General features: G+C 53.8%; 1 protein-coding gene and 5 non-coding genes across 7 annotated transcripts; 2 read left to right on the forward strand and 4 right to left on the reverse strand.

Moving 5' to 3' along the window:
* Positions 1–1,237: 1,237 nt before the first annotated feature.
* TRNAN-GUU (transfer RNA asparagine (anticodon GUU)) lies at positions 1,238–1,311 on the reverse strand. Its single transcript has one exon. It is a non-coding gene; the product is annotated as a tRNA-Asn (tRNA).
* A 523-nt stretch (positions 1,312–1,834) lies between these two features.
* TRNAH-GUG (transfer RNA histidin (anticodon GUG)) lies at positions 1,835–1,906 on the reverse strand. Its single transcript has one exon. It is a non-coding gene; the product is annotated as a tRNA-His (tRNA).
* A 1,586-nt stretch (positions 1,907–3,492) lies between these two features.
* Positions 3,493–3,565, forward strand: TRNAE-UUC (transfer RNA glutamic acid (anticodon UUC)). The gene has a single exon. It is a non-coding gene; the product is annotated as a tRNA-Glu (tRNA).
* Positions 3,566–8,578: 5,013 nt separating this feature from the next.
* Positions 8,579–8,649, reverse strand: TRNAG-CCC (transfer RNA glycine (anticodon CCC)). Its single transcript has one exon. It is a non-coding gene; the product is annotated as a tRNA-Gly (tRNA).
* A 3,215-nt stretch (positions 8,650–11,864) lies between these two features.
* TRNAN-GUU (transfer RNA asparagine (anticodon GUU)) lies at positions 11,865–11,938 on the forward strand. The gene has a single exon. It is a non-coding gene; the product is annotated as a tRNA-Asn (tRNA).
* A 4,341-nt stretch (positions 11,939–16,279) lies between these two features.
* On the reverse strand, positions 16,280–24,088 carry SELENBP1 (selenium binding protein 1). 2 transcript variants are annotated; one of them, XM_059675597.1, is made up of 12 exons: positions 23,932–24,088; positions 21,588–21,644; positions 21,291–21,403; positions 20,822–21,007; positions 20,199–20,319; positions 18,756–18,938; positions 18,314–18,492; positions 17,777–17,855; positions 17,564–17,685; positions 17,214–17,306; positions 16,936–17,054; positions 16,280–16,700 (listed from the first exon to the last, which is right to left on the reverse strand). In XM_059675597.1, the coding sequence occupies exons 1-12, from the start codon at positions 23,933–23,935 to the stop codon at positions 16,538–16,540; spliced, it is 1,419 nt and encodes a 472-aa protein (XP_059531580.1). In that variant the 5' UTR covers positions 23,936–24,088; the 3' UTR covers positions 16,280–16,537. The 2 variants fall into 2 exon arrangements, with proteins under 2 accessions (XP_059531580.1, XP_059531581.1); XM_059675598.1 differs by lacking the exon at positions 23,932–24,088 and adding an exon at positions 23,781–23,880.
* Positions 24,089–24,787: the final 699 nt, after the last annotated feature.

Below are 24,787 nucleotides of genomic sequence, written 5' to 3' on the forward strand. Positions count from 1 at the left end.
TTTGAAGAAATAATGACAGAAAACTTCCCCCACCTGGTGAAAGAAATAGACTTACAAGTCCAGGAAGCACAGAGAACCCCAAACAAAAGGAATCCAAAGAGGACCACACCAAGACACATCATAATTAAAATACCAAGAGCAAAAGACAAAGAGAAACTCTTAAGAGCAACAAGAGAAAGAAACTCAGTTACCTACAAGGGAGTACCCATACGACTGTCAGCTGATTTCTCAACAGAAACTTTGCAGGCCAGAAGGGAATGGCAAGAAATATTCAAAGTGATGAATACCAAGAACCTACAACCAAGATTACTTTATCCAGCAAAGCTATCATTCAGAACTGAAGGTCAGATAAAGAGCTTCACAGATAAGGAAAAGCTAAAGGAGTTCATCACCACCAAACCAGTATTATATGAAATGCTGAAAGGTATCCTTTAAGAAGAGGAAGAAGAAGAAAAAGGTAAAGATACAAATTATGAACAACAAATATGCATCTATCAACAAGTGAATCTAAGAATCAAGTGAATAAATAATCTGGTGATCATAATAGAATCAGGGACATAGAAAGGGAATGGACTGACTATTCTTGGGGGGGAAAGGGGTGTGGGAGATGGGGGAAGAGACTGGACAAAAATCGTGCACCTATGGAAGAGGACAGTGGGTGGGGAGTGAGGGCGGAGGGTGGGGCGGGAACTGGGAGGAGGGGAGTTATGGGGGAAAAAGAGGAACAAATGTAATAATCTGAACAATAAAGATTTAATTGCCGAGGCCGGTTTGGCTCAGTGGATGGAGCGTCGGCCTGCGGACTGAAAGGTCCTAGGTTCGATTCCGGTCAAGGGCATGTACCTGGGTTGCGGGCACATCCCCAGTAGGAGATGTGCAGGAGGCGGCTGATCGATGTTTCTCTCTCATTGATGTTTCTAACTCTCTATCTCTCTCCCTTCCTCTCTGTAAAAAATCAATAAAATATATTTAAGAAAAAAAAAAGATTTAATTTAAAAAAAATGAAATATTAAGAAGAAAAAAATAAGTATATGGAAAGTGTTCAAAAATGCTATTGCAAACAAACAATGATTGCTGGATTTCCCTTGGCCTGTTTTCTGTCCCTGATTTGGGCCAAATCTCCTTAGGGAGGCACAGAAGACAAGAGGGTAGTAATGGAGGAGGCCTCTTTTAATGGTTGGAAGAGAAAGTGCAAAGAAAGAGGTGCAAAGGTTTGGCTTTTTAAGAGTAACAAAGACGTCCCTGGGTGGGCTCGAGCCACCAACCTTTCGGTTAACAGCCGAACGCGCTAACCGATTGCGCCACAGAGACCCATGCAGACCAGACACTCAAGGTAGCAGAGAGCAAGTCTTTAGTCACCGCTAGTAGCGCCATATCCTGTTACCGGGCAGAGGACCGTGTAGACTCCAAAACCTCGGAAAACCGTAGAAGTGGAGTTCACGCTGCGTGTTGGTCGCGTTTGAAACGCGTGCATTGGGTGATTCCGAAGGCAATGCGCAGCCGAATGGTCTCCCTGGCCTTGCTCTACTCTCTCCTTTGATGCCAGCGCCCCATGCACGCCCGGAACCGGGACTCCCCGGGCCTGAGCCGCGTGGGGCCCCAAAGCAGCTGAACGGCCCGTGGGCTCCAGTGATTACTCTTGTTTGCTTCGGCTGCAACCGACCTTACGGAGGCTGCACGTACTTACCTGGCGGGGGAGACACCTTCCCCCGACGTGGGGGCGGGCAGAGGAAGGCGCTGGTCTGTGGCCCCCAGATAAGGAAGGGGCGCAGCCTGCGCGCGTTTGAACATGTGCGTAAAAGTCAAACTCCAAGCACCACAAAGGTTCGGGTCCTGCCGTGACTCGGATTCGAACCGAGGTTGCTGCGGCCACAACGCAGAGTACTAACCACTATACGATCACGGCACGCTACACCCGCGGTGCTAATCCGCGCTCTTGCTCTATGAGCTTTGACATAAAACCACTCCACTTACTGCGCTTTGCTCCTGAACAACTGCAGGTATCTTCTCTTTCCTGCTCGTTCTGTTTTTCCCTCCCTTCCCCTCAATTCTGATGATAAAACAAACGACTCCCCCTCCCTCTCCCAGCAATTCGCATCTCTCCAAATCCGGCCCAAGCCTCTGCCCCGGCCTCCTGGTGAGGCCCCCTGTCCCGGTCCACGTCTCCCCCGCACTTTCCCGCCTCTTCGCGTTTGCCACGTGGACCCCAGCCTGCCCACTCTCTCCAGCTCCTGTCTCACCGCCCGCGGTGGGGCGAGGGGAGCGCCAGCGGCGCAGACTTGGGGGCCACTTTCTGCGGCTTCCCTGGCCTTCCCCATCGCCCGGGGCAGCCGGGGGAAGCGGCCCCTAATCTTCTCCGCAGGCTCTGCGCAAACCAGGGCGACGTCCCGGAAGGAGCAAGAGGACCCAGCGCGCTGCCTGGCTGGCCCTCGTGGACAGCGTCAAAAGAGGTTGATTTCGAGGACAGAACCAAAGGGAAGGCCTAATGGTAGAAAAGCCCACGGTCTCGGGCGAGTCTCATGTCCCACGCGCAACTGAGCCGGGCGCCGAGAGCCGAACCGCCCCCTGCGCCCTGATCAGGAAAGTCCCGAGATCAGGGGCAGCAGGGACTGCGCACCCCGGCTGGTTCTCAATCAGGGGCGATTTAGTCACCTCCCCCCTAGCCCCCCAATACACCCCCCCCCCGGCCCTCGCTGTGACTCTAGTGCTCGTCTGTAGACATTTGGGATGATCGCGACTGGGGGAAGGGGAGAGAGTTTCCCCCTGGCGTCTAGTCCGCAGAGTAACTCAACACCCAGCAGCCCACGGGCCGAGCCCTCGGCACAGAACTGATCGGATCCCAATCCCTCCTGCAGACCCAGGTCGGCTCACCTGACCCACGAGAGAACACCTGCCTCTTTGGATGTGGGGAAGCTCCGGCGACGGAGAGAACTTCAAGTGGTTTTTGGCCAGAGCATCCGAAAGGTTGGACTTTCCATCAACCAAGGGGGCCCGGGGGGTGGGGGGGAATGCGGGTCGGCAGGTCGCGGCAGGTCAGCGCCGCAGAGCTTTGCTTGAAAACGTGTTCCATCCCGCTATTCGGGTCCCGCACCCATCAGAGTGCCTTCTGAGGTTGGGGATTCCGGGGTCTCACCCTGGGCGCCTCTCCTCTCGCCTTCTCCCGACCACTTGGTCCACTGACCCGCCCAGGCGACCTTCTCTCCACGCCGGGCCACCTCGCAAAGGCGCAGTCCCGGGCGGTTCGGAGGGCGGCGGGGGCAGGACAGCTTGCTCCCCGGACCTGTGGACGTGGCGGGCTGCGCGGGCGCTCGGTGGGTGGCCTGCGGGCTCCTTCCGTGGAGAAGGCAGGGAAGAAACTTGGCCGATGAAAGCATCGCTGGGAGGATGGGTGCCACGCCCCTCTCCGCCTGGTGCCCGCGGTAAAGCCCCTCAGAGCGCAGGAGAAATGTCACTCTCTTCCGAATTGCAGAGGCGAGCCAGCCTACTACCGAGTCCCTGGTGGTCTAGTGGCTAGGATTCGGCGCTTTCACCGCCGCGGCCCGGGGTTCGATTCCCGGTCAGGGAACTTCTTTTGCGCCGTCTGACATGTCCTCCCGCAGGAATCTGCTTCATCTCCGCACGTGCGGTGTGTGCGCTCCCGGCACCGAGTCTTCAACTCCCGCAGCAGGGACACGGGGGCGCGCGCTTCTGGGGACTCACGGGTCTTGCTTTTCTCTACGGCAGCCGCCCTCCGGCACAAGGGGCTTCGGAGGGCTCCTCGGCCTCCCGCTCAGGTGCACACGGCGGTGCAGAGGTCGCATCCCGGGGGGCTGCACCCGAGGCCGCGGCACCCGCCGAGCCGGCGCAGCCTGCATCGCGGAGAGGAGGGTGGGTGGGTGTGCGCCCCGGAAACGCGCCGGGCGGCGGGGCCTCCCCAGCTTGGTCGCACAAAAATGTTTGCTCGGCTTCGGGAGAGGTGCCGCCGCCAGGGGTGACTGTCCGTCTGTCTCTCGAGCTGGGTAAGGAGGCGACGTGAACCAACTAAGGCAGCGCGTGAAGTCGGCGCAACCGAAAAACGCCGAGCGCGGCCACGAGCAGCGGGAGGAGTAGGAATCCGCACCAGCTCCGACCACCGTCCCAGGGCCCAGTCCCACGAGGACTGTTGCCCTTAAACCCGCAGACGCTCCCCGGTGCGGGGCACGGTTTCCCTTTTCTCTCCGAAGACCGGTCGGGATGCATGTGGTGTCCTCTGGGCCCGGGGCGAGCGAGCGAGGCGGGCGGGTGGCGGGGACCCCGCCGCAGAGGCCGCAGAGCGAGAAGCAGGTGGCGGCGCCGTGGCTGCGGGTCGCTGGGTCCGGTGCCGCTGCCGCCAGGCGGTCGGTCAGAAGGACCCGCGGCGGAGGGGGGTCTCCCGTGTGCGTGTGCGGGGGCCGGAGGTGGTGACCCTGAGTGCACGGAGGAGGGACGCGAGGGCTGCACGGTGTCAGGAGGGCGCGCGCTCACACTTACCTGGCGGGGGCGACACCGATCACGAAGCTGGTTCTCCCGGGCGAGGCTCCGCCATGCACTCAGGGGTGTGGAGCCCCACGAGCTCTCCCCTGACCTCCCCGGTCCCTGGTGCCACACTGCGCCCCGCCGGCCCCACCCAGCGCCTCACCATCTCCCAGGCTCCCCCACTTCCTGACCCAAGTGTGTGGACCCCTCTGCCTCCGGCGCCGCGCCTCCTTCTGTCCGGACGGGCACTCCCACGGTCACCACAAATGCCCCCCGGTGCGTGGTGCTGGGGAAGCGTGACCGACGTGTCCCCATGACCTCCCACTCCACTGTCCTCCTCCGGCCAGATCCGAGGGAGGCACCCTTCTTGGAAAGATGAGGCCCGAGCCCTGCCTTTGCCCTCCACCCCCTCCCTCCTGGGTCCCTTTCCAGCGCGCCCTTTCCCTGCCCGGGAGGGCCAGCTGCTTCTCTCGCACCTACTTTCCCCTCTCCCTCCTCCTCTTCCAGCCCGGCTGTGTACACACACACACACACACACACACACGCACACACACACACGCACACACACGCCAACCATCGCATGTGACCCAGCCGCCTCGCTGGTGCTTGAGAAGGGAGTTGGATCAACCTTTTCTAACAACCGGAGGAGAGAGGACCTGGCCGCAGGGGGGCAGCCGGTTCCCTCGCTGCTTCTCTGGCTCAGACCATCGAGGGGGACCGACCCGAATCGTCGCTCCTCCGCCAGGGGCCTGGGTCGCGCCTGGCCCACGGAGCTGGCGGAACGGTCCTCGGGGAACGGCAGGCCTATCCAGCGGAGTCTGCTCTTACCCAGAAGAGACGCCGGGCAAGTGCTCCATCGGAAGCCCGGACTCTGCGCGCTGGACCACCGAGGAGCGAGTTGCCGTCCTTCCCTCGGAGGTCCTTGGAGAGAGGAGAGGCGACCTAGGATGAGGCGCCATTCTAGGCCGCCCCGTCCGAGACCGAGGGAACCGGACAGCCCTGACGCCGGTAGTCGCAGAGACTTGAGGAGCAAGAGCGCCCGATCTCCATCCACCCGGGTTATCTGGCTGCGGTCTGCGTCTCACCTGGGAGCAGCTGTCTCCGCCTCCACCTGTCCCCCTTCTCCTCCTCCTCTCCCTCCAACCGCTTTTCCTCATCTCTCCCCCCTTCCCCTCCACCCCCTCCCTCCTCTATCCAGGGGCTCCTTGAATGTGTCTTCCTTTTGTGCCATCACCCTCCACCGCTGGCCTACCCAGTGTTCACTGTGCCTGCCGCCAGGGAAAAGGTCTGCTGTGTATGTGCTCCACTCTGGCCTCTTCTGGTTGTGCCTTCTTTCTTTAGGCAAAGATGATGTAGAGCCAAGAGGACATTCCCACATGGAGTCCACTTCTCCCTCCCCCAGAGGCCTATTTGATGTACAAAGAATCCCAGAATCCCTTACCCAGATGTCTTTTAGCCCACGTGCAGAGTTTGTGGATCTTTCTTCCTTGCATTGTCAAATCGAGGGCAAAGGTAGGTGTGTGTGTGTGTGTGTGTGTGTGTGTGTGTGTGTACTCAATCTCAGGGCTTGTGGGCAGTGTGGCTCAAGAGGCTGCTAGCATTTGGTATAAACAACTGGTACTGGATAGATTTAATCAGTTACTTTAAAACCAGAAGAAAAAGACAGACAGACCTATAGAAAAATAACCCAGGTCTTGGGGACAAAAACCGTATAAGAAAAAACCCAAGTGGCTACCAAACATGTAATAGTGCTCAAGCCCATTAATAATAAGAGATATTAAAAATGGCCAAAACCGGTTTGGCTCAGTGGATAGAGGGTCAGCCTGTGGACTGAAAGGTCCTGGGTTCGATTCCGGTCAAGGGCGTGTACCTTGGCTGCGGGCACATCCCCAGTGGGAGATGTGCAGGAGGCAGCTGATCGATGTTTCTCTCTCATCGATGTTTCTAACTCTCTATCTCTCTCCCTTCCTCTCTGTAAAAAATCAATAAAATATATTAAAAAAAAGAGATATTAAAAATGAAACCCCAGTGAGAGAATTTACAGATGGGAGGGGGGATTAAGTGGATGTAAGGGATGAGATAGAAGGTTATGACTTAGTAAAGCATGGGAGGAATTGATTGAAAGACTAATACAGTTTCACTTCTTTATCTGTGTGTAGGCTGCACAGGGTGTGCCTTATTTTATAATCATCTGTTATATTGTACATCTAGGTTCTGTGCATTTTAGTTTATGAATATTAAACATTTGTTTCAAACTCTCCTTCCGCTCCACAATGAATCTTAGGGCAGAGAGGATGTTGTTGAGACTTCAAAATGTTGTTTCAAGAGAAAAGTGTGAAAAAAAAAAAAAAAAAAAAAAGAGAAAAGTGTGGACATTACTCTTTACTGCAACCAAGGACAACCCTACGGAGACAAGGCCCATGAAGTTGAGCTGTTAGCATGATGTGAGCTTAAAGAATACTCTCTAGGAACCAACCTGTAGTTGAAAAATAAAAGCTAAATTCCTTTATTTGTATCATCTGAATATTCTGAAAAGGCTATAGGCCAAGCCAAAGCCATTCACATCTCTGCTTTGCTTTCCCATTGCTTATTTCGCCACCTACAGCTCCTCTTTCCTCACTCTCCTTCAAGCTCGCCAATAAGATTCTCCTGCAGGGGAGTGTGCAGGAGGCAGCTGATCGATGTTTCTGACTCTCTATCTCTCTCCCTTCCTCTCTGTAAAAAAATCAATAAAATATATATATTTAAAAATAAATAAATAAATAAAAAAGATTCTCCTGCAGCCCCTGTGGGTCCTCATCCCTCTCCCCATTTTCTTCCAGCTTCTTCACTGAAGAAGGAGGAAACGGAGGAGAAGGGGCAAAAGAAGGAGAAAGAGGAAGAAGAAGAAGAAGAGGAGGAAAAGGAGGAGGAAGAGGAGACTGGAATATGGAGGAAGCCTCACAGGCCATGACTTTCCCTAGGGAACGGGGTCAAAGATAGAATTTTTTTAGCAAACAGTAAAGGGGAAATCTGAAGATATTACAGTCTTTAAAAACTTTATCCTCTAAGTAATTAATCGTATTCCTTTACATAAATGAGAATTCCTGCTGTCCCCAACCCCCACCATCTTAATCCTGATTCCTGTCTACCGAGACAAAAGCAAGAAATTATACCACAGTTCAGAATTTATTAATTAAATTTCAGACTTCCGAGAGAGTTAAAAAAACACACACAAATACATGAATAAAACAACTTCAATGCTAACAACACAGTATCACTATTGTTTTATACTTAAAATGTAGAGAGACAATCTCAGACTGAGGAAACTTTTTTTTGGTGTTTTTTGTTTTGTTTTGTTAATCCCCATTCTCCATTGATTTTTGGAGCGAGTGGAAGAGAGAGAGAGAGAGAGAGAGAGAGAGAGAGAGAGAGAGAGAGAGAGAAAGAGAGATCAGATGTGAGGGAGTCACATTACCCGTTGCCTCCTGCATGTGCCCCAGGGAGGGGTGGAGGGGGGCTTCAGGGACCTTGCAACCCAAGTATGTGACCTTGACCAGGACTCGAAGCCCAAACTCCTTAAGCCTCGCAGGCCAGGGCAGACTCAGGAAACTCTTGAAATTAAATAAGTCAAGTTTATCTTTAAAACAGAAAGGGGGGGGGGAAATTCCCCAAATGTCACTGGTCTTGTATTTAAAACTACTGTTGGTTAAGGGGCTTCTCCAAAGATTTTTGGATGAAAATGAATCACATGTGGTCTGTAATCACTCACATTGTTAGCGTTCTCAAATCGGAATCTGTTCCGAGTATTCAAGAGGAATGAAAGAAAGCCGCAAAACGCTTCCCAGATCTGCAGTTCGTTTTCCCCTTTTAAAAAATATAAATTTCAGACCAACACCTGTGGACACACATGGCCAAGTACACAGGATCCTTCCTGGACAGTGAGGGGCCCAGGAGGCAGGCGGAGGCCTCCATGGCTGAGGAAGTTAACATTTGGCTCAGGGTGTCTGGAGTAGATTCTAGGGGCCTTTCGCCAGGTCCTTGCAGACCTGAGCATTCCCTCTCTGGACCTCTCCATGGGGTGACCTGGCCCAGTTGTTTGACGGTAAAAGGAAATCACACAAAGTGCATTGGCCGGGAATTGAACCCGGGTCTCCTGCGTGGGAGGCAAGAATTCTACCACTGAACCACCAATGCTCCTTGAAGGCAGTGTTCCTACTACTGAGATACCAATGTGCCTTGATATCAAGCTGCATAACAGCTCAGTTGTCTTGGGAAGATGGAGCTCACAGACCAACAGATATTTTGGTCAAAGGCTTGAGACACCAGAAAGCAGCACAAAGTGGGGACATTCAAATTCCAGTATCAAAATATCTGTGTTGTCAGTTCACACCACAACTCTGATAAAGACCCTTCCAATTGTAGGACAACATGGGAAATTCATCCCGATCCCTTGTTTATGACCCTGCATCTGCAATTGCCAACCTCAAACTACTTACCTTAGAGAGTCTGAGGAAGTAATCTAACTTGCTAGGTTAGGCAAGTAAAATTCTAATCCAAGAAATAAGTAAAGCCCTACCTGGTTTGGCTCAGTGGATAGAGCATCAGCCTGTGGACTGAAGGGTCCCAGGTTCAATTCGGGTCAAGTGCACATGCCCGGGTTGCAGGCTTAATCCCCAGTAGAGGATGTACAGGAGGCAGCCAATCAATGATTTTCTCTCATCATCATGTTTCTATCTCTCCCTCTCCCTGCCTCTCTGAAATCAATAAAAAATATTTTTTTAAAGGAAAGAAGTAAGAAGCAAAAGCAGAATTAGATTGCAAGTAGAAGAAGGGAAGGGCCAGAATAAAAATAGAGATAATGAAGAAGCACATTTTTGGTAAATGGAGTTAGTTCTTTGTAACCATTTTTTGGGGGGGGTATGGGAATAATGAGTCAGTCTTGTAATCATTATAACAATAGTATGTGTTTTTAAGGCATTCACAGCATTTGGATGGATACATACTATATCATGATTATTAAAATATTAATTGATATTATGTTTGCAATCAATGTTTGATTGTTTGGAAGAATCTAATTTTCTAAATTGGACTCCCTGTTGTGCTGAGTTTTAGCCTTTGTAACCCTGAGATGCATATTTTGACCCATTCTCCAGGTCTATTTTTCAATTGGGAAGTTTTACACAATTGCATGAAAATATGTTCATTCCATATTGAAAAGTAACATAAGTTACAGAGCATATTTAGTATCAGCTCACATATGTATAAACATCCCAAATTGTGTGTGTGTGCATGTGTGTATACATACATACATACATCAAAAACTTCACTGTGCTTATTTCTGTGTAGTGTGAGTTTTCTTTTGCTTATATGTATTTTTTAATGAACATGTGTCACAGACAGAATTAAAATTTTTTTGATAAGAAAATCCAATACTTTGCAACCAGCTAATAAGAGCAATGGGGGCACCTAAACTATTGATGAAATAAATGTTAAAATGTAAACCTTAAATCACCTCTGGGTCTCTTAGCTAGAGAAATAAAACTGGCAATTATTACAGAAAGAGAAAAAAAAAAGAGAAGCCGAAATAATGTTCTGATTAGGAGACAAAGGCGAGGGGTATTTATGAGAAAGGGAAGGGGGACAATTACATCAATCGATAAAAGGTATTTATTTCTATTGCTGCAGATAACACAGTGATGTTTTTTATTTTATTTATTATTACTTTTTTTTTTTTTTTTGGTTAATCCTGACCTGAGGAGATTCAACAGAACCAAAGGAAGGTGAGCCAATAACCCTAAGATGCATTGCCAGGTGCAGGATTCTGTTGGTTCTAATGATTTTTCTCAAATAGGATAATTTTTACAGAAACAGTCAAACACTGTCAAGGAATCATATAGAAGCAGTTATCAGCATGCTGAAGAGCCCTTGAGTAGGAGGAAGACCAGTCGCTAGATTGTATGCATCCAATGAACGAAAACATACAATTCAAAAAGGAAAGGGAGGAGGAGCAAGTGTCTGGCACCAGCTTATAGATTCCCCTCCAATCTGTGAACTGCTTGGAAAGGAGCAATCCAGGGTGGTTCTGGCCAGTCTTCAATTAAGTTGGGCGGTACAGAAAACAATTACAATTATTGGAAGTTTACCTGCCCAACAGACACATAGGGCATCTCTCGATAATGTCCATATTGTCCCGTTTACCTCAGGAAGTCTTAGTTGAGTCAGGAGGGAGCCACTCCCCTTGCTAGAGTAGCAGATAGATGTACAGAAAGCTTGTGCTGGCGAGATCATGAAGAAAAAGGCCCTTTCATCGTGTGGGAGAAATACATTGGCATATAAGTTGGCACGCCTCCTATTGAAGGCATGCCTTCAGTTGGAGCATCATCCCGTACACCAAAAGGTTGTAACAGGTCCGATCACTGGCCGGGGCACATATCTAGTTTGCAGGTTTGATCCCCGGGCAGGGTGTGTACAGGAGGCAACTGATTGATGGTTTGTGCTAGCACGTGCACTGGGTCCTCCTTTGTCTTAAAAGTGAAGAGAGAGAGAGAGAGAGAGAGAGAGAGAGAGAGAGAGAGAGAGACCGGCCTTCAGCGTCTGGAAAAGGTAAAGTGCCAAAAATCAGATTGACCTTTCCACCAGAAATCTCACCCTCCCCTCACCCCTGCCCCCTAAGGAAAGAAAAGGACAAAACACATGAAATACTGGTTTTCCAGACACTGAAATCAGGCAACAGAGGAGAGCAACCCTGAGAGAAGAGAAGCAAACAAGGTGAGCCCCGCCTCGGCCCAGCTTACTGCTCTCAGAGCGTTTCCAGGGAGGACACGAGGCTGAAGCCAACTCCTTGGACTTTGGAGGTGAGGCTGCGAGTCCACGGAGAGCAGGGCGGCTAGAATCCAAGAAACAAAGGCCCAGTTGACAGCGGCGATGTGGGCTCCCGGGTCTTAAGTTCAGTTAAGAAAGACTTCATAGCCAAGAACTGTAGCGCAAGAGGAAGTTTATTTAGCATGCACGATGAAAAGTACACGCGAAGAGAAGATTCAAGGGGGCGGCTCAGAGAGATGCCTTGGCCTTTGAGAGAGAAAATCACGGAGGCAGAAGCGAGCCAGCTGGGCCGGGAGCCCACGGCCGCTCGGCTTTCCCCTGCCCGCCGCCCCCTGGCCCTCCGTAGGGCTCGGAATGTGAGGCGGTAGTGGAGCAAGGCCGGGTGGGTTACTCGGCGGCTCCATTGCGTACAGAATCCACCAAAGCGCGGGTTTCAGACGCAGCCAACACGCAGCGTGGACTCCACTTCTTCGGTTTTCCGAGGTTTGGGAGTCTGCCCGGCCCTCTGTCCAGCGACAAGGCTATGGCTCTACCCAGCAGTGACTAAGGACTTGTTCTCTACTGCGTTGAGATGCTCTCTCCCGTAGGTCTCTGTGGCGCAATCGGTTAGCGCGTTCGGCTGTTAACCGAAAGGTTGGTGGTTCGAGCCCACCCAGGGACGCCTCTGTTATTCTTTAATTAGAAGCCAAACCTTTGTACCTCTCTCTTCTCTGCACTCTCTCTCAACCATCACCGAAGACAGACTTCCTCCACTACTACCCAAGTTGTTTCTGTCATTGTGGGGTTACAAATAATGGTGTTCTCATCATCTTACACACCTATCTGGATAGTTCAAGCTTTTCTATAGGGTAGAAAGATCAACTGCTCTAAAGCAGTGTTTACGTGCATTCTGTAGGATTCCATTTTCTCTCCTTTTGCGTATCACTTATTTCAGCGGCTTCTTTAGGCTCTAGAGCACTCACACAGCCTGCCTTCAAGTGGTAGAGTACCTCTCCCCGCGTCCCTCCTGCCTGCCCTTATGCTGTGGTCGTCATGCATTGCACTTGACATATGTTAAAGCCCCCAAATCCATCATTATTACTGTTGTGTCTATCCCACGTCTTAAAGAGATGTAAATGATAAGAAAGATGTCTTACATCTACTGTATATATCTATATATGTTCCCATGCAGGTACCATTTCTGTCGTCCTTCATCCTTCGTGTACACCCTATCTTTCATTTTTATTGCCTTGATTCCCTTGACCATCCTTTCCTTGGAATTTTCTTTTGAGCTCTGAGACCACACGCTGTTCATGGTTATCTTCCTGTCTCTCTGTAATACCTCTGTGACAAACCACCACCACCAACAAAATTGTCTCTTACTGAAGATTAAACAAGATAACATATGACAAGAGATGTACCTGTCACACCGCGGGAACTCAATAAATGTTAACACTTGCTACAAGAGCTATAATAGAGATGCATACAAGATGCTACTGGAATGTTCGGGAGAACTGGGAGTGAACTGGTAAGGGGGTCTGAGGAATCCGACAAGGCTGCAGAGTAGCTGGGACCTCCCACCGCTGGCTCCCAACCCTGGGCGGATTTGCGGCTGAACTGCAGGGCAAGCCGCTTGAAAAACTAGTTGAAGCGTAGCTGCTCTGAAATATTGTGAACAGGGAACGCAGAGGAAAGACAGAAGGAGACGAAGAGAGGGTGAGGCAGCTCCCGCAGGTGTGCGGCTTGGAGGCCTTGGGCCTTGTGGGGTGCACTAGTATAAAAATTGACCTGCAGGGTTACTATCTCAGGAGACACACTGGGGGCGGGGTACAGACCCCCAAAACTCACACACGTCTAACTAGAGATATTCCAAGAGACCCGGACTGATTCTGCTGAGATCTGCTGGTCACCGGTGTCAGGTCTCCCAGGTTCCAGAGACTGTCCCACGGTCTCGTGAGCAAACCACTTGCTACCCAAAGGCTCATGTCACCAAAAAGGGGAACACGGTTGGCAACTGTCTCTCATACATCACATGTAAGGCCAAAAGGTACTTTACAAAGATAGATCTTTGTACATGGATGGAGGGAGAGAGATAGGTAGGGATGGAGGTGCACACAGAAGGTGGGGCCCATCATTTTACGTGTCTGTGTCACAAGTGACATCTGCCCGGCACTGGATCATCTTATTTTTGTTACTTGGAGGGGATTTTCATTAGCTTCCAAATGAAGTTGAAGAGGAAAATCAAATAAATATTCCTCAAAGTTTGTCAAGCACCTTCTGAAGAAAGGGAACTTGTAAAAATTGGAAGTGGGTCAATGTCATTGTCATGTGCTGCCATGCACTGCCCTCTGGTGGATGAGTGAGACATGACACACGTGTTGTGGGGCTCATGGCTCTGTCAGCAATAGAAGCGGCTTGCTGTTAAACCAAAATAAAATCTGTTAAGAGTCAACATTTTGGGTGCCTTCGTAGAAGTCATTGTCCTGTCTTTTCACACTAGGAAAACACAGGCTTTGTCCACAGTCTGGTACTTCAGGGTCTGCACTGAGCTCCTGAGTCAGGCCCTAGGTTCCAGGACAGAAAAGGCAGACAAAGTTGCAGGCCCCCGGGCCCGCAGGGAAGCATGGGGATAACGGGTCTACATCACATGCCCCCAGTGCCGCATGTCTGGATGAAGAATATAGAACACAAAACCAAAGCATACCGGTGGAAGCCTTCTGATGAAACAATACACATTTCAGAAGATTGGAACACTACCCCTCCACCTATTGGTATCCTTTCCATCTACATTTAAACACAGAGTTATTCCAAATATGGGGTCACCCTTTATTCCCACTCACCTTTCATTTAACATGAATAATTATCCCTGCCCTTTAATATCTTTGAATCTATGATTTCGTGGCTGCAGAGCACTTCTAATGACACGTTGTACGTAACTGACCTGCGTCTAGAGCTCCTGCTGCCGTCTCCTCCGCCAACCACATCTCATTCGTCCTTGAAAGTGAAGTTCGACTGGTAGGAGCTCCAGGCAGCTTCCAAATGTAGAGTCAGTCTCTAAACTCCCAAAGCACATTCACCTGATTCTTTTTCCTTAAAAGGATAAGGGGGGGAGGGGCTGAAGAGCTGCACTGAGAGGACATTTACCCGCCCAGCAGCAGGACCTGCAGGAGCCCTACACAAACTCAGGTGTGTTTAGCGGCAGAAAGCACAACTGTGTAGACACTTGGAGGCCGAAGAAGAGGTTAGAAAGGAGGGAGCTGGGAGGAAATAAGAGGTTGGGGGAGAGGATAGGGCCCGGGCCGGTGTGGGACGACTGTACTAGTGACCTACGGCTGTGTGACAGCGTTACACCACACTGGAGCCTTAACTAGCACCACGCACTAATGAGCTCACAGGTTCTGGTACTACGGCCAGTGTCTCTCACTGAGGTCTCAGCTGAGGCAGGATCTGTGTCACCCAGGCTCTGAGCTCACACGGGGCATCTTCGGGATTCAGTTTGGATTGAAGGCCTGATGTCCTCTCTGTCTGTTGGTCTCGTTCAGTGCTAGGCCATGTGGATCTCTCCAGATAGCAACTCAGAACTCAGAGGCTTAGTCCTCAGAGCGAGTGACTGAGAGAGACAGAGACAGAGAGACAGAGAGAAACACAGGTCAGAGTGAGCAAGACCTTTCTCTTTCTGAGGACGTTTAGTTATTGAAAAGGATGAGGCCGAAACCTAGGGGAGAAACTTCAGGGAAGACCCAGTGAATCCCAAGGCTCCCTGTAACTCCTTAACCACCCCAAGCACTAAATTGTGTGCTAATAGCCCAGCTAGGTGCTGGGACTATGTCCGTTCAATGTGACATATGTTCATGCTCAGGTGAAGTGCAGGAGGTCCTTAACCTGGAGGGGTCAGGGAGAAGGCTTTCCAAAGAGAATGATAGCTTGACCCAGATGGCAGGTAAGATAGGAGGAGGGAGTCAGGACTCAAGTTAGCTAGATGTTTCAGAAGCATGATGAAAAGACCCCAGAGGGCCCTAGCCGGTTTGGCTCAGTGGATAGAGCATCGGCCAGTGGACTGAAGGGTCCCGGGTTCAATTCTGGTCAAGGGCACATGCCTGGGTTGTGGGCTCGATCCCCATTAGGGAGCGTGCAGGAGGCAGCCAATCAATGATTCTCTCTCATCATTGATGTTTTTCTCTCTCCCTCTCCCTTCCTCTCTGAAATCAATAAAAATATATAAACATACATAAAATAAAAATCTTAAAAAAAATCCCAGAGGGAAAGAAAGCATGATAGGTTCTTGGGGTCACTTGGCCATCTTAGGGGGCCTTAGATGGTTCCAGTGTTCAAAACAAAGACACCTCTGTGGGAGACTGAAAAGGATGTAAACGAATCCCTGAATGATCCTCGGCCTTGCCTTGGGAAGAGAATAAAGAGGTCAGTAGAATGGCCTCTGGGTTGCTATCTCTTCGCTTCCTGAAGTTTCTATCTCATGCTTTTTATAAACAATTGAAGACGTCGCGCAGCGAAAGGAGACAGACATCTCCGACGTGGGCAAGGTTCTAAAACTCGTCCAGGTGAGGAGATAAGAGTGCACGGCGGGCTCACGTGGATGTTCCCAGCCCGCCTGCCCGGCTATGTGCCCGTCTCCATGTCTAACCTCCCACAACCGTGTGTTCGCCAGGCCGTCTCACCAGTGGCGGCAACAGATTGCACTGTTGTCATCAGGGGTCTCGGGTGTCCCCTGTGTGTGGGGACACATTACATTCTCTGGGGATGGTGGGTGAGATTTTAGCTTCTTAAAAAGAGCGCACAGATTTTTTTAAAAAGGTTAGAAACAGTGACTGACATGCTCTTCCCCAGGGTGTCCTTGTCACAACCACCCCCCAAATCTTCAGGTTCTGCCTGGCTATCCAAGTGAGATTTGGGGCACCATCAGCATCATGTTGGAATCACTGTTATGTGACCCCCGAGTCCTCTTCAGGACGCCCCTGTGCAAGACAGAAAAGAAATCGCAGGCCCCATGCCCTCCAAGGCAAGGTGACCTAAGGAATAGGTTTATTTTTTCACCAGTTTATTTTTTGGTGAAATAATTTCAAGAGCTCATGTAAAGACAGCACGGGGAGCAGCACGGAACAGTGGTTGGTACATGGCGACACCGCTTAATACATTTCATCTGCCTCAGTTTGGCTTTGGTGGGGCAAGCTGCCACGGGTGGTGGCCCAGAGAGCAGAGGGCAGCCAGGTCCCGGGGGAAGAGAGGGCTCAGAACGTGGCAGTGGGGTTCAGAGGGGTGAGCTTCAGAGCCAGATGTCAGAGCTGCAGTCACCCCCAGGGTAGCGGAGCTCATGGGCCAGCGCCGGGCCGAGGGGCTCCTTCCCGAAGTCCACCAGGAAGTTGGGGTTCAACTTCAGCCCCCCCTTTACTGTGTCTACATCAACCTGTAGCATCACGGAGCCTTCCCTGGTGGCAGTGAGGGGGGGAGAAGAGAGAGGTCAGAGCGGGCCATCCCCTTCCCCCAAGGCGTTGTGAGTGCACAAGTGGGTTTCTGAGGAGGGAGCAGGGTCTGTGTGGTGGGGGCAGGTGGGTGCACAAGGAATCTTCAGAAAGCCAAAGACCTGGGGGGGGGGGGCGGGGGCGGCGGGCGGGGGGTGGGGGTGGCGACTGGGGAGGAAAGCCCAGGCTGTCTGCTTCTCACCTGATGAGATCAGGGTAAAACTGCTTGTCCCAGGCACTGTACAGCGACGTGGTGACATAGAGACGCTTCCCATCTAGGCTAAGCTGGATCATCTGAGGGCCTCCAGCCACCCGTTTCCCCTTGGGAAAACCAGGGGTCAGTCCCCAGGGCCCTGGGGGGATCACAGGCACCACCCAAACCCCAAGAGCTTGCTGGGATGTTCCCCCCTCCCTTCTCCCATAGCCCTCCGGCATGGACCTGAGTGTGCCCTGTGCCCGAGGGCAGGGAGAGCGCCTCACCTTGACCACCAGGGGCTCTGGCTGGGATTTTAGCTCCTGGTCCTCCAGCACTTGCACAGGGCCTCCCTTCACAATGCTGCCCCCCAGGAAGAGCTGGGTGGGATGGGCGGAGCATGTAGGATGACAGGGCAGGAAGAGCCATTCGCCTCAGTCAGGATCCCTCCCCCCCTCCCTTTCCCAGGTAAGCCAGGGCGCCCACAGTCCTGGGCTGCACCATCCCTCAGCCCCCATTTTTGCCTTTCCTGCACCTCCCTTATCACCCCCAGCCCCTTCACACCCTTTTCCTTGTGTCGCTTCTCTTCTTATCCTCCCCTCTCTCGCGCCCCCCTCCCCCCGGCTAGGGCTCCCACCTGTCCCGTGAGTCGGGGCTTCTGAGGGTCAGAGATGTCGTACTGACGCAGGTCCCCATGCAGCCAGTTGCTGAAGTAGAGGAAGCGGTCATCCAGGGACAGCAGGATGTCAGTGATCAGGCCTGGGGTGGCGGTAGGGTTCAGAGGCTTGAAGGACTCCTGATCCTGGGCCAGTATCAACCTTCTGATTCCCACCCACTCCTGGGCACCCACCTGGCATTTCAGGCAGGATCCACCCCTTCACTTTCTTGGGGGGCACCTGGATCACCTTCTCTGCCGACCAAGTGCCTCCCTGCGTGGGGATGAGGAGGTGGAGAGGTGAGCCTGTCAGAGTTGGGGGAGGGGCAGATCGGGGTGTCCCCAGGGCCATGTCTGCAGGGAGACAGTGGACACAGGGCCTCCGTGCCACTGGGGTCAAGTTCCAATGCAGGCTCCTGAAGACAGTAATCATGTCTGCTTCCCCGCTGTATGCCCAGCACCGGGCACAGTGCGGACAGACAAGCTCACACCGTCTTTTGTTGAATAAATGAATGAATAACTGTGGCCAATTAGGGTTAAGGTGGAAATAGGCTAGGACTGAGAGTAAAGAGGCAGGCAGGTGGCCCTGTGTTGGGCCCTGGAGAAGTCTGGGCGTGTGGAGCCAGGCAGAGAGGCCTGGCTACTCCTAGGGAGTGGGGAGCCTCATGACTACAGAAGCCTGGACAGAGGCGACAACAGGATGGCTGGACAGGGCCAGAGGGCACAGGTCACCTCGTTCTTGAAGAAGCGCTGGATGTTGGAGCTGAGGGCACAGCCCACGAAGCCCTGGGCAGCAGCTGGGTTGTGCAGGAAGCGGATCTCCAGGGGGATGAGCCCGTCCTGTAAAGGCAGGGTCTGCACGATCTCGTGGCGCTGCCAGTCCCACACGTACAGGTGGCTTCCATACAGTCCTGCGTGGGAACGCGGCCAGAGGATGGGCTCAGATTTGGGGCAGGAGGGCATGGGCAACCGCTGGGGCCCGACCCTGGGCAGAAAGTTGGATATGGGTTGGTGGGAGCAGGACACTCGAGCCATCAGAGCACTCAGCACATCCTCTCCCTTCACCCAAGGGGCTGGGGTCCACGGGAGGGAAGCGAGGGGTTGGAGAGTGGGGTTTGGGAGCAGAAAGAGGGCATGTGCCCACGCTCCTGCTGACCCCTGGGGCCATTCTCACCAGCCTCCACATCGGCGGGGTTGAAGCCTTCTCTTAAAACGTTGGGAGCTGCCCATTCGGTGCTGATCATGACATTGTGTCGAGGCTGGTACCAGAAGTCATAACCCAAAGGCGCAGCACCCCCAGGCTTCTCCCACGTCCCCTTCACCTCAAAGGTCTCTCCATCCAGCAGCACGAAACCCCCTGAGCAGGGAAGCAAGTAGGTGGCAGTAGGGGCAGTCCAGACAGAGGGCCCCCGCCCAGCCTCACCCCAGGCAGGTCCAATAGGCATCAACTCCACTGCCTGGCGCCCTCTCCTCTCACTGGGGGTGTCAGCTCCTTAAAGTCAGGCGTCCAAAGGGGTCTCACCAAGAGTGTCAGGTGGGAGGTGGGGACTTGGTTGGTGCCCCTACCTCACATCCCACTTCATCCCTCTCCCAGACCACAGGGGATGTTTTCCTGCCATTGAGCCAAGAGACCTTCTGGGACTCCACACCCTGTGCTTCTCTCATCTCGCCTCCCACTGTCGGTGTGGGATTCCTGCTGGAGTCTAAGCTTCGGTCTGCTCCCTTGATTTATTTTTTTATAGAGCAGACAGATTATATTTATTTGTAAGTCAACGTGAACACCCAATGTTTTTTCCTTGCTGTGTATGTTATGACAGGTTGACACTTCTTTTTTTTTTTTTTTTTTAATACAATCCGATGTCTACTCCTAATGTCATTAAATGTAGGAAGGTGGCCCTGACCAGTGTGGCTCAGTTTGTTGGGCGTCGTCCCTTGCACCAAAAAGCTGCCGGTTTGATTCCTGGTCAGGGCACATGCCTGGGGTGCTTGCATGCAAGAGACAGTTAATTGATGTTTTCTCCTCTCTCTCTCCCTCGTCCTTAAAAATCAATAAATGATTCTTTTAAAAAAAAGTCTAGGAATGTCATGGTCCTACCGTCTCCCGGAAAAAGCAGTTAAGTAGACTTAGTGCCATAACATTAACTCAATGACCTTAACGGACATTTCACTCCAAACTGCCCACCCCTCCGCCCCTACCTAAACATCATAGTTGCACCCATCTCCTGGGCTGTGTCTGCCACATAAGACATTTTATAAGTGTCAGCTCCGATCACCATAACAGACATAGCAAATGTAGAGATTCAGGTTCCCAAGAACTGTGAGATTTGCTCATAATGCATGAAGGATGATGTAAATGACTGTGTTCTCTGGGGCCATATCTGTGCACATACGTTGCCCACGGCAGCCTGTTCTAGCTATGACTTTGAAGTGAATTCATTAGTCAAGGCTCATTTTCATAGAAACAATGGAAAGAGCTGAAGTTACTTGACTGTAGTTTAAATGTGGGGTGAGACCAAGCCCCCTGGTTCTCCCTGGAAGATTATCCATCCTTCCCCAGCTTGGGACCTGCCCCTCCCCTGCCCCCACCCCCGAGATGTGCTGCAGTGCCAGCAGGTACCTTTGCCATTGCCCTTGGGGTCTCCCAGGGTGCTGATCATCACCTCCCCACTGGCCAGGCAGTGGCTGGTGTGAAGGTAGCCCAGGCCACACTTGGCATGGATGTCCTCAGGCTCAATGACCTGGGGAGGGGAAAGGAGTGGCAGGAGAATCTTACAGGCCTGGGAGTCCCCACGCCCCACTCCTTCACTGCCCCTCCCCCGTTTCTTCCTGCTGACCAGTCTCTTTTCCTTCAAAAGGACACAGTTTCCCTGTGGGAATGTGGCCGGGATTCAGTCTGGTCACTTAGCAACAAGAGAGCGTCAGAGGGACTGCCAGCTCCTGAGGCAGAAAGCACTGGCTTCACCCCCTCAGCCCCGGGTCAATGGCAGCGTCCACTGCACACCGGCAGCGGCAGCGCGTGCCCGCGGAGGAGGGAACGCAACCGAGTGTTGGGGGGAAGGATCGCAGGCTCTTGCCTAAGGGAGGCCCTGGGCTCCTGACTGGCTGGGAAAATGCTCTCCCGTCTCAGAGCCCAAACAAGAAGCCCCCACTGCCCTCCAGTCCCTGCCCCATGGTGCTGATTTAGCCGCCCAGGGTGGTGGGTACATCAGGGTCCCCACGCGGCAGGGGCAGAGGACATGCCTTGTGCAGCTTCGGGGCGCGGGGCTCGGTGCCCACATCCACCACGTAGACGCGGGAGGAGATGAGGCAGGGCAGCACCAGCTTGCTGCGGGCCTTGCTGCTGTCCCCGTAGCAGCTGCTGCACGTGTTCCACCCCGAGTGGTGCAGCTCGTCCTTCAGGTTGGGCACGGGCAGCCGGTGGATGACCTCGGGTGGGCAAGGGGCAGAGGGAGGTGCTCAGCCAGGCCTCGCCCCTGCTCGCTTAGGGAACAGGTGCCCGCCGGACCCACTTTGGCTTGCAGTGCAGAGCAGGCTGGACCCTCACTCTCCCCTCGCACCTCTGGGGTGCCTTGTGCGGTGAACAGCTGCCCCCCTCCCCGCCCCCGCCCCATACTCAGGAGGACGAAGGAGCGAGGAGCTGCGGAAGGGCATCCTGGGGCCAGGCTGCAGCAAGCATCGTGGGGTACTTTGCTGCCCAAGCCCCACCTACCTGGCAATACTGGGGAGACTTAGGGTCAACGTCCACTGTGGCTAGATAATCCGGGGCCTCAATGCCCGTGTTTCGGTAAATACAGGGCAGGTAGACAATCTCTTCCCTGGGCCCTGGGGGTAGAAGGCAGGCCGTGGGGATGGTGGGTGGAGATGAATGGCAGGGACAGCGCTGGCCATGCCTGAGGGGGGAGGCCGGGGTCTGAGGTCCCCCACCCGCAGCAGGTGAGGCATCAGTAGAGGGCGCTGGCTTGCAGCGTTCCTTCCCAAGGTGGAGTCTCCAATAGGGCCCCCTTACCTTTCATGGCCTCCAGAGGACTAGGGTACCCGGGTCCACAGCTCCCGCACTTGGTGGCTGCGGAAATGGTGGGCATGGGGGCTGGACCACACTCTGGAGGTGAAGCTTCCTCCCCACCAGCTGCAACCCACACCCTCCCATGGCCAAGGCAGACTTGCTGTCCCAGGTCCTGCCCTACTGCAGCCCCTCCAGTCACTCCAATCGTCCTCTCAGCACCTCAAAGCCCTGATGGTGCTGGGTGTGACCACAGGGGCTGTAGACATGTGACCTGAAGGTGGACAGACACTCAACAGGACCCTGGGGAGGGCAGGAGAAGGACCAGTGCAGTGGAGGCTGGATGGCGCAGTGGTTATGCTGTGGACGTGGGTCCCATTTTCAGTTGGTCACGCAGTAAACACGGGAGCTGAGGCCCATGACTTAGCCTCGCCCGCATCTGCTTCTCACGGAAGTAACCGAGAGGGCTGGGCCAGAAAAAACTGGCTGTTCCCCAGGAGCAGCCCAGAGTGGCGCTGTTCACTTCCTTCCCCAAAAACCCTGTTCCAGGGACGGGGCCACTCCCCTCTGGGTCCTGACCCCAGGCCTGGCCAGAGCCTGGATTATACAACTGGTCTCGTCAGGGTCTGGTGAGGCTTAGGAGGCTGCCCTTTAAGGCTTCCGGGCTCCTGGATGTCCTTAGACCAGGCTTGCCTCTGGGTGGGCCCCCCTTTCTTCTTATGCACAATAGAGGGTTTGGCCCGCTCTGAAAGCCCACCCACCAGGGCTGTAGGGAGCGGCTCTCCTGTCCCTGAAGCCAGAGAAGCCACACTGATCTATGGGGAGAAAGTCAACTGCTGGGAAGGAGGGCTGCGGGGCCTGGCATCGGGCATCAGGGTTCGGGCCTGACCGGGAGGAGGAGCCACAGAGGCCGCTGCAGGCTGGCGGCAGTCCCTGCGCGCAGCTCTCAGGCCTGGGCCCTCTGTCCAGTGTCCTGACAGCTGGGGCCGCACGTGGGGAGCCAGAAGGAGCCAGGGCGGAGCCGGCACTGTGCCTGGACCCAGGCCTTCAGCCAGGGAGCAGGTCCCACCCCTCGCAGCTGCCCAGGGCTTAGGCGGCCGAGAGGCAGCGGCAGCGTTAGAGAGTCCAGATGTGAAAACCACTCTCTCCGCTTTCTCCCCTGCACTTGTTAGAAGTGGGTGATAATATCCGACCTTCTTCTCTAGGGGGCTATGAAGGTCAAATACACCTGTGCGCAGGAGGACTTTTGAAAAGGAGAGACCATCCATCCTGATGTAGGCATGGGTAGGTACCAGGAAGGGGTGGGGGTCCCAGGCAGATTCCCACTTGGTGCCCTGAGTGGGCGGGGGGGGGGGAGTGGGAGGTGGGGGCAGGGTGAGAGAGGTCCAGTCCAAAGGAATTAAGGGGAGGCGGTCAGAACGTGGCAGGGAAGACGCGGGGGAGGGGAAGGAGGGTCTGGACACAGAGAGGGAAGGAGATTCAATCCTCCAGATGTGAAGACAGAGATACAAGCCCTGCCAAGCCGAGCAGAGTCTGAGAGTGAAGGTACGAAGGAGGTGATCCCGCCTGCATGGTCGCCCCTCAGCCAGGGAGCATCAGCCTTTTCCTGGAACCCGCCCCCCCACCCCACCCCCTCCAAGCATCTCAGGCCGAGATCTCTGAACATCTTTGGGCTTGAGGTGGACCCAGGGAAGCTCATTAAGTTTTCCCAATGCCAGGCTGGTTGCTGGGCATCCTGCCAGCCCAGGAGGGAGCCAGATTTAAGGGGACAAGGACTTTGACACTTTCAGACCCAAACTCCTCCTCAGCCTGACATCCACTCCCATGGACGGGGGAAGGGGAGGACTTTGGCGACTGAGAGGATGGTGGTGAGGCAACAGGCCCCTGGGAGAGACTGTGGGCTCCCCCCGCCCCCGCCCCGCCCAGGAGGGACTGGGGATCTGGGGTAGCTAGAGAGCAAGCCTGTGCATTGGAGGCCTGGGCTCCCTGCTCCCCAAGAAAGCAGCTGGCCCAGGGCTGAAATCAGGATTGTGCCTCTTGTGGTGACTGCCAGGGGCCCAGAGGTTCCACTCCCAAGTGTCCAGACCGGCTCTTCTCAGCTGCAGAAAGGTGCCCTGTCCCCAGGCTGTAGCTGGGGAGCCAGCGGTCACCTTTCCCAGCAGTCCCTCTGCCCCCCTCCCCAGCACCTCCAAACCTCACGTGGGCTCAGCCAGTACATGCAGGTGTGGGGAGGAGGAGGGGACAGAGGGTCCGGATCCAGCCCTCTGTTCCGTAACCAGCTGCCCCCAGCCCAGGTTTCTGCCGCTTCCTGCAGGTGGTCCGGGCTGTGGTGCGGAGGCCCGCTCCTTACCCATGCTGCTGGCTGGTACGTTTGGGTCCTGCTGGGTCTGCCAGGAGCGGGCAGAGGAGGGAAGCTGCGCTGTAGTCAGAGGCAGAGGTTCCTGGGAGGCTGTCCCGGGCCAGGCGAAAGGGAAGGAATTTATGTGACCATTGGGTTTGGGCGGAGCTGAGGGAGGGCCGGGCTGCAGCCAGAGGGAAGGACTAAGGGCAGCTGGCCAGGAACTCTCACATGGCTGGGCAGCTGGAGTTTGAGTTACAGGGAGTGTGTGTGTGTGTGTGTGTGTGTGTGTGTGTGTGTGCATGTGCCTGTGCACATGCAGCTCTGTGTTGTGCCTGCGTGTGTATCTCCTTCATGGGTGCCTGGGCATGTGTGAGTTTGTGTCTGAGCCTGTGCGTGCTCCTGTCACCTCCGTGGTGCCCCTGTGGGCGCTTCTGTGTATGTGGCTGCGTGAGTGTGTGCCTGTGTCTGTGTCTGAGTATGTGCCTGCGTGCATCTGTGCTTCTGTTCTGTGTGAGTGCGCCTGTGTGGATGTATATGTGTTTCTGGACCTGGGCGTGTTCTGTGTGCTTATGGGACGTGTGCCTGCCAGGAGACTCAGCCTGTGTGGGCATGTGCCATGTGCCCTGTGGGTGGTGTGATAGTGTGAGCGCCCATGTCCTGCACGTGTTCCTGGGCCTCCTTGGGCCTGGCCTTGGACTTGTCTGCCGGCGTTTAGGGGCACCAGGAGCGGTGGGCCTGCTTGCTTCTCCTCGCACAGCCAAGTCAGCTCTCCCCTGGGATGGTCCTCTTATCCCAGACACATGTGCTCCACCAGGCCCAGTCCTGCCCTCCCACGGCCCGCAACCCCCCGTCTTCCTGCCGCAGC

Source organism: Myotis daubentonii, chromosome 18 (genome assembly GCF_963259705.1).
Source record: "Myotis daubentonii chromosome 18, mMyoDau2.1, whole genome shotgun sequence".
Taxonomy (NCBI): Eukaryota; Metazoa; Chordata; class Mammalia; order Chiroptera; family Vespertilionidae; genus Myotis; species Myotis daubentonii.